The following is a 17,236-nucleotide window of genomic DNA, read 5'->3' as shown; positions in this document are numbered from 1 at the left end:
TTAGAACCCGATAGGATACAGTGTTATTATATAATAAACCTCAAACAAGATAATAAGAATATTAACTTGTTATAACTTAAATTATTGTTAGTAACAATTGTTAGTATAGCATAAATAGTTGGTTATTGCCCATGTCTCTGAGTACACATCCTGAATTTAGCTTTTCTAGAATAGGACCAGGAAGACTCATAGGCCTTGGTTTAGGAGTGCTTCAGGGAGGCCTTGGGATTTTGTGTGGTGACTATTCGTGCTTTTTTTTTTTTTTTTTTAAAGACCGAGATTGGCTGTATAGTGCAGACCACCATTATAGTCACAGTCCTTCTATCTCGGGGACTGCAGTTCTCTTCCTTCTCAAACTTGGATTTTAAAGAAAACATTGCAATGTTGTTCTCCATTACACCAGTGATACCTGTTGCTACTTTTTCACAAGGAAGGAAGAGAATTCTTTTCTAAGTATATATTAATTCTGCCAATATTTGAAGTTGTTGTGGAGGGAATATACTTTAACAATTTGTTTTGTTTCATTTGAAACAGGGTTTTCATGTAGCTTGAGAGCTGGGTTTGAGCTCAGGATGTAATTAAGGATGGCTGCACTCCTGATCTCCCTGCCCGCACTCCTGAGTGCTGAGAGATGTCATTTTAGACATGAGTGGCCATACATTGCTCCAAATTTGAGTTTCGTTTAGTTAACAGCAAAGAGGTTCTGCAAATAAAGTTCTCTCAAAAAGCTATGTCTTATTTAAAGATGCCAAAAATCAGTTAAGGAAATTGTTATACATTGTCCTCTGTATCTGAGGTTTCCAACTCTAACTGCATTTGAGAGTTCTACAGAGGATTTCAGTGCACATCTGGACAGTGGTCTTCATTTACACTCTGAGGTCAGGGCTTGATTAGTGATCCCTGCCTCCTGTACACACACACACACACACACACACACACACACACACACACACACACACACAGAGGATTAATTAGTGATCCCTGCCTCCTGTACACACACACACACACACACACACACACTCAGGAGTGAATTAAGATTCGTGCCCTACAGTGTGAAGGTTTTACTTCCACATCAGGCACGCAGTGATCAACAGTTCACCTTTTTTGAGTGCTGTTTTAGTGGAGTGTGGCTTCGGCTTTGGGCCTTTAGCTGATTGCTGTAGCTCTGTGAAGCCTTGATGCTAGCCCGTGGGATATGCTTAGGGTCTCTAGAGTGTGTTCTAGACTAACCTCAGGTGAGCCATTTTGATTCGAAGAGCTGTACCTTGTCCATCCACTAACACCTAGCTTATGCCTTCTGCCTGTGCTCGAGTCTCTAAGTGTTGTGCCCATAACACTTCCCTCCGTCTTTACTGTCAGGAAAATGTTAAACTGTCTGTTGAGCAAATAGTCTCATTTCTCAGGCTAGCACAGCTTTTCAACATTGTCTCAGGAGGCCAGAGATTTTGTACCTCTCCAGTCGGGGAGGGAGCATGCAGGCAGCTTCAATCAGTTGGAAACCGTCCCCAAAATGTCCCTTTAAAAGAGAAAATAGCTTTCAATTAAAAGACATCCCTGTGTGTTGTATTTAAAACTGTGCTTACTTGTAGACAGCCTAAATGCCAGGCTTGCATATTCTGCTAGCTTCGAATTTTGTGTTCTGCGTGTTTTTCTGACTTTGTTTGTGTTTTGTAGGTAGCTGACTGCTCCTGGGATGAAACCGTAAAGATCTACAACCCTGTCTGTCTCGCAGTTCCCGGTTAAGCCACGCTGCTGTGGTCAGAACAGACACTGACTGATGGGCTACTTAGCAACAAACCGTTAACTACTGAAAGGATAGAGCTAGGCCTTTATATGTACTGAGATTTCAGAATTCTCAGACTTACATCGAGATCAGTTTTGAGGCGTCTGATAAAGATATTGTATCATATTGTAATCCTGGTACATAAGCCATGTTTTCTGGGATCCTAAAGAATAATTGTTATGATATATCTTGTAATGACTATTAAAATGTTATCTCTGTACTGTAACATTACATAAAATATGGGAGGTTAGATTACACGGGCGGTAATATATTTTATATTTTATCATTAATATATCATTTTGGATGTAAAATATAATCATCCTGCTGATAAAAATCAAAATAAACTGCATTTCTTGATCATAGATCATTTATGAGATTGCCTTTTAAATGTACTGAATGTATGAATATACTTTTCTATTCAGTGTTGATACAGCTGATGTTCATACGTGAATGCTAACGTAGACTTAAGTTACTCAGAGGTTATCTACTGAGCGTCACATGTGCCTGCCATGCATACTCAGGGGCATGCTCTCAGGAGTGCTGGGCTGTAAGCTGTACAATGAATGCTGTGAATTAAGATGATCTTGAATGCCTTTATCCATATTCTCTTAGGTACTGGACCGAGGACTTCTCTCTCTTCCTACTTCTCCATTACCAATACTTGTAGGTAGGCATGGTTTCACACATCTCTAATCCCAGGCCTTGGAGGCAGAGGCAAGAGGATTGCAAGTCTTAGGCCAGTCTGGGCTACCAAATGAGACCTTGTCCAGCCCCTATCCAACATTAATTAATTAATTATTTTTTAAAATGTCCATTGAACATAAAGCTTTTGGTCCTACTAAGGCTTCTAGTTATAGCCCTTTAAGGTGGCTTTAAATTATATTTTTTAAACACTTAATGAAAAAATCATGAATATCGACTGGAAAAGGTTAAAGTAGAAAAATTAGTAAAACAAAACATTTTGTGCAGCACTTAGTTGTATGTCAAATGTGCTTTATATAAATGACAAATTCTAATTCATAAGCTCTTGAGAATGATAATTTTGTTACTAATTTTTAGTGTGAATGTATGTGTGTGTATGGATGCTACACGAGTGTGGCTGTAAGAGGACTGCTTTCAAGGGTAGGTTCTTAACCTTTCACCTTTCACGGATGGAAGCCAGATTTTGGGCTGGGTGGCAGTCACCTTTACTCTCCGAGCCAGCTCATGAGCCCTTAGAGGATGGACAGTGTTGTTGTAAAAATATAAAAAATAAAAATGTATTATGGTCTTTTACCTCTCTAGGTCCGCACCGCAGTGCCCCAAGATGTCTGCTAGATATCTGGGTGGAAACACATCCCAACTCCTCGGCGGCCCAGTGTCTCCACCGCCGCACACTTTCCTACACTCAAACCCTCACATAAAAGAACACACAACACAGTAATCTTAGATCTAATTGATAAGATATAATTGTCCACTTAAACATACAAAACCCGGTCCCATCCATCCCTTAGGAACATTGATAACAACCTGTAAATACACAGGGTGAGATCTTTACGTCAGCCCCCATTGTCCTGCCGTGGCTTCTCTTCCAGTCTCCTCCTCTTCCTTCAAACTTTTCTCCCACCCATCCTTCCTTCTCTTCCAATGACAGGCCTCCTTCTATCCTGTACCTGCCCCTCACCTGTATTTTAAAAATTCAATGGGGAAAAGTTTCTGGTGAAGTCACCTGAGTCCTGTGTACATGACTGGACAGCTGTCCTTGGAACAGTAAAATTAATATCAAAATACAGATAACTCCAGGGCAAACTACAACAGGACAGACCTCCCGTGTTCCTGGATTGGTAGAACTAATATTGTCAAGATGACCATCCTACCAAAAGCAGTTTACAGACTGAATGCAGTCCTACTTGAAAAATCCCATGACATTCTTCACAGAAATAGAAATAAATCCTTAAAGTTCATAGGGGAGCACGAAAGACCCTGACAAGCGAAAGCAGTCCCTGAGCAAAAAGAATGGCACTAAGGGGATTACCGTACCAGGTTCTAAGTGATATCACAGAGCCATAGCATAAAAACAGCCAACTAGTACAAAAACACGTACATGGAGGTCCACAGACCAAAACATGAACAGACAAACTGCAGCCGTCTGTATTTAACAAATACTCCAAAAGTATACACTGCAGGAAAGACAGCATCTTTAACAAAGGGTGCTAGGAAGAGTGAGAACTTTTGGAAAAAAATATACTTGTAACAATCAGAACAAAAATGAATCCAAGTACATATGTCCTACATGTTTATGTCTTATTCCAGAAAACACAGATGAAGACAGAGACCCAAAACAAAACAACAAATAATTTAGAAGCTGAGTTTGAGACAGACAGGAGCCGGAATGCATATCACAGAGTTCTGCAATTTGGGCGCTGTCTGGACCAAAGGTTTGCTGCTAAGATTCCCAGATCCATAAATAGAAAACACAGTCAGTTCTGCAGCTCCGTGTCCATGGTCTGAGGACCCAGACTGTCTCATCAGCAGTCTTGGCATGTAGAACCCTCAAAGCGTGCTTGTTAAATGAGTGATTCGGGGAGGGACACTTGTTTTCTTGGATCCTGGATCATCAGGGAAGCTCAGCTCTTCCAGTTGTGACTGGAGCTGCGTACCACATATCCTCGTCCTTTTCCTCCACATGAACTAATAGCATCTCAACGAGGTGTGTCTCAAAAAAGAAACGGTCCATGGTGGGTCCTCTGTATCAGGCAGAACCTGTAAAAGACTAATATTTACAACCAATGTAATTCTTTTCCCCTTTTGAATACAACAAGTTATTGTAACAAAGTAATAGACCTTAGGATGTAAAAAACTACCATTTTCCCCTATTGTCTAAATGCGAGAGGAACAGCCATCTTCTTTAGCTGTGTATTCACTGAGGAGCCCATCAGGCTACAGCAGGTGGTTCCAAACTCATGGTAAGACTGGCTAAACTCAGTGGGTCTCAAGAAGGAGGCGTAGGGAGGTGGGGTAACGGGTTGGAGAGACGTTATTCACATAGGAAATTATCATATGACAAAAGCTTTTTAATGATTTAGCCAAGTGTGGTAGGGTGTGCCTATTAGCACTTGAAAGGTTGCAGCAAGAGGAACAGCCTAGGCTACAGTGAGTTTGAGGCACACTGGACTACAAAGTGAGAATCTGTTTCAAAAGACAAAAACCCAAGAACAACAACAATAAAAAAAAATAAAAAAAAATAAAAAAAAAAAAAAAAAACCCTAGCATCTCCCTTAGTCCATTTCCCCTGTCCTCAGGGATGTGAGAGATGTTTAGACTCTGACTTCCTGATACGAAGGGGTGTTACCAAGTTGGTTTTGGAGGCACTACTGGAAGACGAGAAGGACCCCAGCTGGAATCTGCTCGAAAAGCAAAGGGGCATGTGTTTGGAACTCTTGGTAGCTTATGAACTCAGAAGCTTCTGGATGAGAAGTCCTTCCTGGGGACCATCAGCGCAGGTCTCCTGACCACCTGATGATAGTGTCTGTCCTTTCTGCCCTGCAGGCTACCTGTCACCCTGCTGTGACAGGACAGAGGGAGGGATTGGGTCGATTACCTGTCTTGCCATGAGGGTAGTGTGTAGCATGTCCACATATGCAGGTTTGTTGTTATTGTTTTATTTTTGACTGTTTGTTCATTTCTTTGTTGTTTTTGTTTGTTTGAGCTCTGGCTGTCCTGGAACTATGTAGACCAGGCTGGCCTCCAACTCAAAGAGATCCACCTGCCTCTGCATTGCCAGTGCTGGAATTAAAGGCCTGCACTACCACATCCAGCTAGCATGCAGTCCTTTGTAATCTTTGTTACTTACTTTCTCAGTGCCACTCTGCTTTCTAAACAAGGAAGCCATGGTGTCAGGAGTCACAATGCACAGCAAGTAATAAGCAGAATTGAAATCTGGCATAGCTAACACAAGACCTTTGCCCCTGACACACTGTGGGTCTCCCTTTTTGGTCACCAGGCCCATGAGGGTAGGAGAGAGCGGGGTTTGGACAGCTGTGGATATGACGCTAGGACTTCTGGAGAGACAGGTTCATTGAGATGGCTCTACTTTATTTAATTTCAGGGGTTTAGGGATACGGCAGGAGGGGTGGATTGGTCATAACACAGTACCTAATTATACAGTGGGAAGGCTGAGTGGGACTTCTGTGTGTGCAGGAAGCTCTCTGTGCAGGGTCATCCTCCAGATAAGGTCAGGCACCGGTGCTTAGAGATACTCTCCAGACAGATAAGGTCAGTGGAGAAGGGGAAGCCCTGCTGAGAGAGGGGGTCCTCCATTTTGCACTGAGCTTAGGGAGGTACCCAGACACGCGGACTGACTGCAGGGTCTTCCAACGCCACGTGACAATTTTACTAATAGGATGAGTTGGTTTGCTAGGAAAATCGAGATGCGAGCTCTGATGACTAGATTCTGACACATTCTGAGAGAACTGACAAAAGGCCCAGAAGGGAAGAAGCTGCATCTGAGCCTGGGCGACCCTACGAAGCCCGTTTTCTCTCCTGTGGGCAGAGCCAACATGGTTTCTGTCTTACAACTTCTCCAAACGTCTTAGCAGCGTCTGGATCTACCACAGATGACTCCTTAGTAATTTTCTACTAAACATGTCTCTTCTTAGATGTGCCAGGCTACTTATTGTTTTTAACTTCTGTGCATATGAACTGAATGCTGCTAGCCTCCTGCTTTCCCCGTGAACCCATTTTCTTTCAGCTCAAATCATCTTGATCACTAAACCAGCAGCCTCCTCCAGTGTGAGTGAGGCAGAGCCAAGTGAAACAGCAGTTTAGCTCAGCTAAAGACCTCCATGCCAGCGCATAGCCCTCCTCCCAACGTACACCGCACAGGTCACTCAAGTGTCCCCCTCCACCAAAGCAACACTGCCCTAGTTGCTCTGAGAAATTGCCACCGGTCTCTCAGTAGCTGTTTGATGTCTAGTTCTGTGTCTTCAGAGCCACCCTCCTGTGTGCTGCTGCTGCCACAGCCAAAACGTAACTGGAGTTTGCCAATTTCGTTGTAAGAACCTTTCTCGGCTTGTAGAGGTGCATAGGGACAGCCTCCTTTCCTAACCAGACAGCTCGGTCCTAGTCCCTGCCTGTTGCAAGGTTTCTCCAACAACACCAGAATGTTTACAGAAACCCAAATCATGAAAGTTTTCTGTCTTTGCTCAAGCTAGCCTCTGTGCACCTTAGGCGTTCTGCCTCTGGCTTGGCATGTTCTTACTCACCATTTCAAGTTACGTGAGATGACTGAAAAAGAGATTGACAGCGAACTCTAAAATCACAATCATACAGCAGAGCTAATGGGAGAGGGCATAAAGAAAGGATAGACTTTCAAGGATGCATCAACCCCTGTTGGCTGACAGCCAGAATCTATTATTATATATGTGTGTGAATGCATGTTTGTGTGTATGCAGGCGCACATGTATGTGCGGTGTATGTGCAGGCCAGAGGACAGCCTTCACCTTGGTATTTTCAGGAGTCTGTCAGTGGTCTGGAACTCAGCGATAAGGCTGGTAAGGCCTGACCTCATGCACCTGGGTGAGTTCCCCTCCCCAGTGCCGTGATGACAACTGTATACCACCACATCTAACTATATTTACATGGGTTCTGAGGACCAAACTCAGGTCTACATGGTTGTGAGGCAAGCATTTCACTGACTGACCCAGCCCCGGTACCCAGAATTTATAAAAAACTTTTAAAATCAATAGACAGGACGGGGTGGTCGTCTTTCTCTTCCAGACAACGTACGTTTGGCTCCTGGCAACACTTTGAGACACCTGCCTGTAACTCCAGTCCTACGGGATCCACCACCTTTTCCTGACTTCTTCAAGCAACCAGATGGCACGGACACACATGGCAGCAAAACACACGATTACACATAAATGAAAACAATGAATCTTTTTTAAAAACATTACTAGGCAACAGAACACAAAAGTAGACAGGATACCAATGGCGAGTTCACAGAAGTAGGAAAGCAAATGTTTGATATGCTGACGACAAGGAAATCCTAATTAAACTGAGGTCGCTTCCCCTGTTCTCTGCATATTGCTTTGGCAAGCATTTACAATACTGACAGAATCCAATGCTGGCTAATTTGAGAGCGTGGTTACACTTTTTCTTGGTAAGTGATCTGGCAGCAAGTCAACACGGTCATCTCCTCCATAACCCAGCAGCTACACTCGCTCCCAGGATTCTCAGAAGCCTAAGGGCTGGGATATAGCTCAGTGGTTAAACACTTGCTCAGTGTGTGAGACCCTGAGTTCAGTCACCAGTACAGGAAAGGGGAGAAGAGGAAGAGGAGGAGAATAAGAAGGGGGAGGAGGAGACAAGATGTAAAGATCACATTTCTGCAGCCATTTAAGAGAGACCAAGGGCTGTAGTTACAGCTCAGTTGTTAAGTGAGAATATGGATCCCACGTGAAATGTTGGATATGGTGGGCCATGCTTATAATCCTACCTCTGGACAGGCAGAGAAAGGGGGCTTAATTGGCATGTCATCCGGGTCTAATTAATCTTTAAGCTCCAGGTGCCAGAGAGAGAGAGAGAGAGAGAGAGAGAGAGAGAGAGAGAGAGAGAGAGAGAGAGAGATCCTATATCAGGAACTGCAGTAGGGGCCGAGGTTAAGAGCATTGGTTCTCAGCATCCATTTCCGGAGCTCACGACTTGCTAAAATCCCATCTTCAGCAGATCCCACACCCTCTTCTGGACTCCATGGGCCAGTGTGCACACCCACCAACACACGTGTACACGCACATATTAAAATGATTAAAGAGTAACCAACAATGTAGCTGCTTACAACATAAGCTCTCTCGTATTCAGACATGGGAAAATCCGTTGCTGTTAGGGTAACGTGGTGAAGAGCCACGTGTGTTGTCTTGCCGTCTTGCAGTTCCAGTCAGGGATCAGAAATGACTTGGCTGGTTTGTTCAGCCTTAGGTTTTCTCATGACATTTGGGTAAGCTTCACGGGGTTGTCAGTAGGTCTCTTTTACCATGTGGACTCCCATAGACCATGTGACGTGTCCACATAGGAGGGACTGGATGGACCTTCCCAGAAGGGGTAAAGATTGAAGCTTCCAGAGGGGTGGTACCTGTTTCCACAATGTTGTGTTGGTCGCCAAGACTAATGTCAGTCCAGTGAAGATGTCACCAAGGATGTGAATAAGGAAAAAGGACCCCACCGGGAATGGAACTACCCTGAAAGTTGATTACCACCAAGTACTTTAAAAAATTTTTTTCATATGCATCCAAATGATCTGCCAATTCCACTTTTTAAGAGGGGTTTGTGTATGAGTACGTGGGTAAGAGACTGAGGGCAGGCAGCTGTGAGCGGTGGAAGCTGGCGAACACTGAGGACAGCCCTTGGTTGTTATTTACAGCTTGTTTTCTTCATATGTTCTACAACAAATGGGGCATGTGCCACATTTACAACTAAAAATGATAAAGTACATTTATCTAGGACCATACTTCTTTCTCCAGAAAGCCATCTCTGCTCCCTGTCAGGCTGATGCAATTGCCTTCCTGGGTGCTCTGTCTCTTGCTGCAAGACTTCCTGGTGCTCCTTCACCTCCATGTGTGCTCCCCAGGGGCCAGCTGAGTGCTCATCCTTGAATCCTCCCCCTAACAGGCTACCCAGCATAAAATACTTGCTCAATGCATTTGTTGAATGAATGAACTAGCTATTGATTTTATGTCACTAATATTTATTGAGTGGCTCTAAAGATAAAGAGCGGGTGTCTAGACCTTTGGTAACTTGATTCCAATTGGTCAGATGGCTTTGTGACTTCAGATCCACGTTCTGGTTCTACTGATCTTACTACATATACTATGGTATTTATCTTTCGCTTGGTTTTCTTTAGGAATTTACCTGGTGACAACTTTCGTTAGAGACGGGTTAATTTGTTAGGTCCTACTAGAGAGCTATATATATATATAAAACACAGCAGAGAAAATTTGCTGTTTCATACCTAGTAGGTTAGAAATATTAAGTAGTCTTGCCTAAATGAGAAGGGTAAGGTGGCTGAGTCAGCCCCCAATCTTCTACCTAATGTGAGTATCAAAAATGGAAGTAATTATAATTGCTGGCAGAAATGAATCATTCCAAAACTAGGACTGTAAGACTCTTCTTTAAAACATTCGCTTATCATAGGATGGCTTGCAGTGGCAGCCCTGTAATTGGAGTAGCCAGGAGAAGCAAGACTCCCCTATCAGAAATCTTAATTAAAAAAAATAAAAAGTCCACATTCAGTCTTGATCTCTGTGTGTTTTGAACATGCCCTTAAGCCATACATGTAATTTGTACGACTACTTCAGCCTTTCCTAAACCCTTGTAAACTAGAGTCTCTCACATAGCTAATAGTGTGTGACCACAGCTAACCGAAGCGCTCCCAGGGGAACCAAAGTCCAAGAGCTACTGGGGGAACGGGACACTTTCAGCGCAATGCAGCTAGGGCTTATTCCTACAAAGTCACCCATACTCACCTGAGTGCACACCTGTCAGGGACACGGCAGGTGCTGTACCAGGCGCTGGACACCAGCCTAAGCCTGAGGACTGGCTCAGATGGTGTGCTCTCTCGTTAAAGCACTCACAATACAATAGCTGGCCCACATGACCAGCTGCAGTGAATCTGGAATTCCTGCTCTAATTTTTTCCTCCTGCTGAGCTATACTCTACATCTGTACTCTACGGTTGGGTTCAGCATAAAGTGCAAAACCATGATAGATTTCGAGGAAATGTATCCATGTGTCCAGGCAAGGAGATGTGGTGTTAAAATCTTGAGACCCAGTGGCTGAAAGGAAAGCGACTCAGAGACCCCCAGACCCACAACTTCTCTGTGGAAGCTTGGCCATCCCTATAAATAAACTCAAATCGCCACGAAAACGACTGTAGTTGGCGACAAAGAAGCCAAGCTAGTGGTTCTGTTCGGTTTTCTGAGGGTCAGAACATAAGTTCTCTCTCTCTCTGCAAGTGAATTCAGATCAAAGCCTCAATGGGTTGGATGGGGAGGCAGTCACGAAAGGAAAAGTAGATTTCCTTTTCTTTTAGTCAAAGGGAGGAACACATGCTCACATTTCACAGTGCTGCAGGGCACAGGAGCGCTCTCTGGCAAGGGAAAGGGGTACCCACACAATCCTACTCCCCAAAGCTGCCAGGTGACTGACTAGCAGCCTATAACCGGGTCTCTGGAATTCAAAAACCGTTACTGGGAACATCTGGACCGGGTGAAGTGTCTATGGTTCATCCTTGCCGCGCACACCTGCTTTCTCCCTTTGGTCTTTTCAGCAGTCCATCTATCTCTACCTGACCTCTGGGGAATCCTTCCCCTCCAAGCTCCTTTACTACTAATGCTGTCACTCCCCCACCCCCACCCCCACCCCACCCCCACCACCCTCGCTTAGTTTCTGCTTTTGCCTATTTTATCCCATTGCCTAAATTAAGTGTGTCCCTCCAGTCCCACGACCCGCTGCCCAGCCACCACCCTCCATGAAGAAGCTCCTGCAGTGTCAGGCAGGATTTCAGGACCTTTTTCTGGGAGGGGCGCAGGCACCAGAAAAAAAAAAAAAGGCCAACTTCGGGTCTCCAAAGCACTCGCCAGAGGCTGGTTCTTTTAAGGCGCTGGGATCTAATGTCAAGGGACCCGTCTCCCTCCAGCACCGACGTGTCTCGTTTCCGTGCAGCGCTGGGAGAGACCGTGGGTGGAAAATCCGCTGCAACTCGCGGGCCACCGGGCTGGGGGCGCCGTCACTTGTTGCGACCAATGAACGGTGCTCAGTGCTGGAGCGCTGCTGTTTCTAAAACGGTCTTCAGCTGTGCAGGGGATCCCCCAGCACGCACCCCACTGCTCTGCCACTGTGGGAGGGGAAGAGGTACGGCGCCCCGAGAGCCGACACGGGTGGGCGCTGGATGCCCGAGGGGCGCAGGCTCCTCCCGCCCCGCGGCAGCCGCCTCCGCAGGTCTGGCCGCCAGCCCGCACTCCGCAGAGCGTCCTTCCTACCCGGGAACCGCACGGGACACAGCTCATCGGGGTTCCTCACCTACTCGCAAGTCGCGGTCGCTAGGATTCCCGCCACTCCTCTCGGACCCGTCCCCCACCCTTGCCACTTTTCGGAGTCCCCCGCCCCCGCCTCTCGGCAGCTGCGGGGCAGTCGCACGCGGAGCCGCCGAGCCGGGAGGACGCCCGGCTGGAGCTGCGGTGCGCAGCCGAGCCCGCACTCCCTGCCCTTCTCTTCGTCCAGCCGCCCGGCCCGCGCCCCCGCCGCCCTCGCTCCGCGCCTCTCCGCTGCTCTCCCGTGAGTCCCGAGCTCCATCACGGCGGGGTGCGGCGGGGCCGGCGCGATGCGGCAGCTGTGCCGGGGCCGCGTGCTGGGCATCTCGGTGGCCATCGCGCACGGGGTCTTCTCCGGCTCCCTCAACATCCTGCTCAAGTTCCTCATCAGTCGCTACCAGTTCTCCTTCCTGACCCTGGTGCAGTGCCTGACCAGCTCCACCGCCGCGCTGAGCCTGGAGCTGCTGCGGCGTCTGGGGCTCATCGCGGTGCCCCCCTTCGGCCTGAGCCTGGCTCGCTCCTTCGCGGGGGTCGCCGTGCTCTCCACGCTGCAGTCCAGCCTCACTCTCTGGTCGCTGCGCGGCCTCAGCCTGCCCATGTACGTAGTCTTCAAGCGCTGCCTGCCCCTTGTCACCATGCTCATCGGCGTGCTGGTGCTCAAGAACGGCGCGCCCTCGCCCGGGGTGCTGGCGGCCGTGCTCATCACCACCTGCGGCGCCGCCCTGGCAGGTGAGCGGGACCCGCGCCAACCCCCGGTCCGCCCACCCCACCCGGCACAGACCGCGGGGACCACCCGGTGCTACGCCCTCACTGCCAGATGGGGAGACTGAGGCAGCGAGGCGGAGAGCTTTGAGTGGTTCCTTGGGCTCCCAAAAGGGACTTTACTTCTGAGAGCCAGCGCAGCCTTCCTCGGCCTTCCAGCCTCCTCCATTAGCCCTCCCCTCAGGTGTCCCGGCTTCCGCCCCCCGCCCCCCTTTCTCCGCGTGGCTCCCCCAGCCGGGTCTCTCCTGTTCAGCCCCTTCCTCAGGAGGGATGGAGAGTCCAGCGCACAGGACTGGAGTCCAGCCCCGCATTGAGCCGGAAGGAAGGGGGCCGGGAACTTCCTCGGATCACGCGGGCTGGGGGAGCTGGAGAGATGGGACCCGCCGCTAGGCAGAAGGGACGGACCCGGGACTCAGGAGCGGGAGGACCCGGCGGAATCCAGCTGCGGGTAGCGGGGAAACTCTCTTTCCGGGGCCGTGCCACTAGCTGGGGTTCCCTGTCCCTTCCGGTGCCCACGGGGCGGGAACCACCCGCCCAGGTGGCCTCCGTGCAGGCTTCAGGGACGCCAAGGCGCCTACCCCAAGAGCATCCGAGCTCCCCCTGGCCTTCGTTCTGGCTACAGGAAGATGGGGTACATTGGCTGGCCTTGACGGTCGCATTTTGACAGTGCGAAGGTTTCTCTTGGGCACTGGGAAAATTCATGGGCTGGATGGGTGAATGCTGTGGGATGGATGCTAAGGGGGTTTTTCCAAGGCTTCCCGGAGTGGATACCCAACCCTGTGTCTTCTCTTTTTCTTTCCCGCGCATGGCTCTGCCGTCTTGGTGCGCTCAGGAGCTGGCGACCTGACAGGCGACCCCATTGGGTACGTAACGGGCGTGCTGGCGGTACTGGTGCACGCAGCCTACCTGGTGCTGATCCAGAAGGCGAGCGCAGACACGGAGCACGGGCCTCTCACCGCACAATATGTCATCGCTGTCTCCGCCACTCCTCTGCTGGTCATCTGCTCCTTCGCCAGCACCGACTCTATCCACGCCTGGACCTTTCCAGGCTGGAAGGACCCGGCCATGGTTTCCATATTCGTGGCCTGTATCTTGATCGGCTGTGCCATGAACTTCACCACATTACACTGTACCTACATCAACTCTGCGGTGACCACCAGCTTCGTGGGCGTGGTGAAGAGCATCGCCACTATCACGGTGGGCATGGTGGCATTCAGCGACGTGGAGCCCACCTCTCTGTTCATTGCCGGCGTTGTGGTGAACACCCTGGGCTCCATCATTTACTGTGTGGCCAAATTCCTGGAGACCAGAAGGCAAAGCAACTATGAAGACCTGGAGTCGCAGGCAGAGGGAGAGGAGTCACAGCCGAGTGGGGACCAGTTGCCTTTCGTTATGGAGGAGCTCCCTGCCGAGGGCGGAAATAGTGAACCGGAGAGTGCGGAGGGGGCAGGTGACTCCGTAGAGCAAGGTGGGCAAGAGTCAAGGGGCAGCCCCAGAGGGGTCTCGCTGGTGGCTAGGAGAGCAGAAGGGCATTCTGAGGAAGGGAGTAGGAGGTCCTTAAAGGACACTTACTTGGAAGTGTGGAGGCTCGTTAGGGGGACTAAGTATATGAAGAAGGATTATTTGATAGAAAATGAAGCATTACCCAGTCCTTGAAGAAGATGTGCGTGTATGTACATACGAATGTACATATGGTCGTTTTCCATGGCAGAAATAACGTTTAAGGGAGGCCTTCCGGTTTTATTCTGAGGAGTGGGAGGAAGAGACTCCAAAAGCTGAAGGGGACTGACAGAGACCAGTTAGCACCTGTTTATTATTTATTAATTACTTAGTGGGACCTTGCCTGAGGGGCCACAGAAGGAGGAGATCTGTGCAGGTGCTTAGCAAAATCAAAGGTGATCTCGGCTTCAGACTCCTGGACGTTCATGTTTGTGTCTTTATATTCCAAATATCTGCATGTTCCAAGAGTCCTTCAGTCACCCCTTCCAAAGATGGCTTGCAGCAATCAATTCGTGAGTTCAAAGGTCACATTCAGGGGCACATTTCTGACGACAGAACTAGTTTTTTATGGCCTGTCAGGCAAAGAGTGTATTGTTGAAATGACGTTTATAAGTACACTGAATTGTTTACTCTCCGGGTCATCTGCAATACTGTGTTTACTCGAAATTTTCTTCCTTCGTTCTTTTTTTTTTAAAATGGCTATTCTATTATATATTGATAGGAAATGTTGAGGCTATATTTGAAGACATTATGAAGTCTAAAGTCTGTTCTTTGTAATTATATATCGTAAAGGCTGTTTGGGTTCCTCGCTTAATAATATTTATTATTGAATGCTATAACCTCCTAAAAACCCATTTTTCCCGTGTAATACTCTCTCGAGCAAATGCAACGACTGGAATATGTTCAGTGTTGACTGCAGACCAGCCAGAGGGAGACAGGCCACCCTGGTCTGCACTGCACACCCCAAACTCTGTTACAAAAAGAGCAACTGCTATATTCGCACCGCGATATTTTTCTATCTTATATTTGTCAAAAATAAAGTGTGAGTCTATCTGTGGAGCGGGGGAGCGTTCAAGTGTGTTTCAGTCACGCTGTGTTCCGTTGGGCGATTGGGAGCTGCTTTCCAGGCATGGAGTAACAGTGGCTTGGGACCAACCCATTGGGAGCTTTCTTTGCTTTTCTTTCCAGGGATGACTTTGAACTTCTGACCTTCCTGCTTTTCCCTTCGTAGTATTGAGATTACCAGCATGTAAACCCAGTTTAATGTGACGCCGCTGGGGACTGAACCCAGGGCTTCTTGAATGCTAGGCAAACACCCTACCCACTGAGCTACACTCCCTGCTGCTGCTGAGAACTTTCTAAATTACCTATGGCAGTTGAATTTAAAATAATAAAGCAAACAAACAGCGACAAAGAATTTCCAGTGAAGAAAAGTGTAAAGAGATACAGTATCACCTCGTACTGAAGAATGAAAGCCACCCACACCACATGTCTGTACAGATAGAAATGGAGATAGAATAAGCGGCCACAAAAGGGTACAGAGAGAGGTCCCCCGACATGAAGGCAGCTCTTGTTAGCCAGCATCATCCTGAGCGGCTCAGAGAGTGGTATCTTCCTTTTTTCTGTCACTTACAAACATCAAAACAACTTAAAAAGTGGGAGCGGAAGTTGACTCTAACTCCGACATCTCCACAATCTGGAAAGCAAAGGGACTGTGGTTGTTATTAGTCTTGCTTTATTGCTTTTCCCAAGCAATCGGTTGCTTCCAGGAGTGCTACCAAAATTCTGTTTCTGCTTCTGTGCTACCACAGAAGTTAGAAGTGGATGACCAGAATTACAATGGTCTTTTGAAAAAAATACAATAAAAAGCACTCATTTTGATATCAGCACGGCAGAGGGCCATGCCTGTTACACTGATATCAAGCTGAGAATTAATGAAAAGCAGCAAGGTTGAAGGGAGCCTGGGATTTCTTTTTACTCCACCACTAAGGAATAATTGTTTTTTATTGAACGAAATTCCCCTTTGATCACAAATGTGCGTTTGAACATATTGCATTTCTTTTAGAGTTCATTAGAAAAATAGACAGGAGTTATCAAGGATTCATGACTGCGGGGGGATGGCTAGTCTCAAGTCTGTGGTAAACTCAGGCACGGCCCCTTTGAAGTCTTCAGTCACAATTCCTTCCAGAATTTTCTCTCTCTTTTTAAAATTATTTATTTTATGTATACGAATGAGTACACTGTAGCTGTCTTCAGACACACCAGAAGAGGGCATTGGATCCCATTACAGATGGTCGTGAGCCACATGTGGTTGCTGGGAATTGAACTTAAAATCCTTGGAAGAGCAGTCAGTGTCCTTAACCACTGAGCCATTTTTTCAGCTCCTTCCAGAATTTTTAGTGTTGCCCTATGGTTCAAAAACTAACTGGAAGAGGCCTATCTCTGCCAATTTTATCAATGTTTCCTTTACTAGTTTTAAATTTTGCTAATCACTCAGGTGGTTTGACCCTACGGTCTAGTCAGGTTAGAGAGTATACTGGTAGGGTAAGAAAAACCCCAAAAGATCAATAACAAAAGTTCTGTCACAGTCCTGTGACAAACCTTGGGATTTTAAGGTCTCTCATGCAAAGCGCCAACAGTAAATAAGAGAAGACAGGTGAGGTAATCAGAGGGATGGAACCTAAGGAAGGATAACATTTGAAAACAAAAATACCTAGCATGAGAGAAATGAATTTCTGGGAGAAAATGCATCACAACCACAAGTCAATGCTGGGACTCATTCCCTGGTCACTAGCACTGGCAGGCCGGACCTGACTCCCCACATCCCTCCATTGTCCTCAGATCCCAAGACCACAGAGGGATCCCACCTCACACTGCTATTTTACTCTGCTCTAACTAGTGTCTGCCACACATCAGGGTGTCCTGATGAATTTCCTGGTGTTGCCCTTCCTCACTCTGAATACTATCTAGCTCTCAAACCAATGCTTGTGGCATAGGCGATCAGAAACCCTGGGAAAAGGATTGGCAGAGATGCATACACAAGGTGGGTGCACGTGTATGTGCAACATAGATGCTGGGCACAGCTGAGCAGTGACCCAAACGCCCATAAAAAAGCAGTCCCTCCTGTC

The 17,236-nt window shown here is 47.4% G+C and overlaps 2 protein-coding genes across 2 annotated transcripts in view; both read left to right on the top strand.

The window, feature by feature from the left end:
• Positions 1–2,143, top strand: part of Pex7 (peroxisomal biogenesis factor 7) — a 63,195-nt gene extending 61,052 nt beyond the window's left edge. Inside the window, exon 10 of the mRNA NM_001034147.1 lies at positions 1,675–2,143. Within this exon, the coding sequence (NP_001029319.1) occupies positions 1,675–1,743 (69 nt within the window). The 3' untranslated portion in view covers positions 1,744–2,143. The remainder of the gene's footprint in view (positions 1–1,674) is intronic.
• A 9,548-nt stretch (positions 2,144–11,691) lies between these two features.
• On the top strand, positions 11,692–15,164 carry Slc35d3 (solute carrier family 35, member D3). The gene is given in 2 exon segments (NM_001107522.1): positions 11,692–12,575; positions 13,441–15,164. Coding segments are annotated over 2 exon segments (1,263 nt in total). The 5' UTR covers positions 11,692–12,136; the 3' UTR covers positions 14,265–15,164.
• The last annotated feature ends 2,072 nt before the right edge of the window (positions 15,165–17,236 follow it).

The sequence above is a fragment of the Rattus norvegicus genome, chromosome 1 (genome assembly GCF_021556685.1).
Source record: "Rattus norvegicus strain SHRSP/BbbUtx chromosome 1, alternate assembly SHRSP_T2T, whole genome shotgun sequence".
Taxonomy (NCBI): domain Eukaryota; kingdom Metazoa; phylum Chordata; class Mammalia; order Rodentia; family Muridae; genus Rattus; species Rattus norvegicus.
Note: the sequence above shows the minus strand (reverse complement) of the source record. Positions and strands in the feature narration are given on the sequence as shown.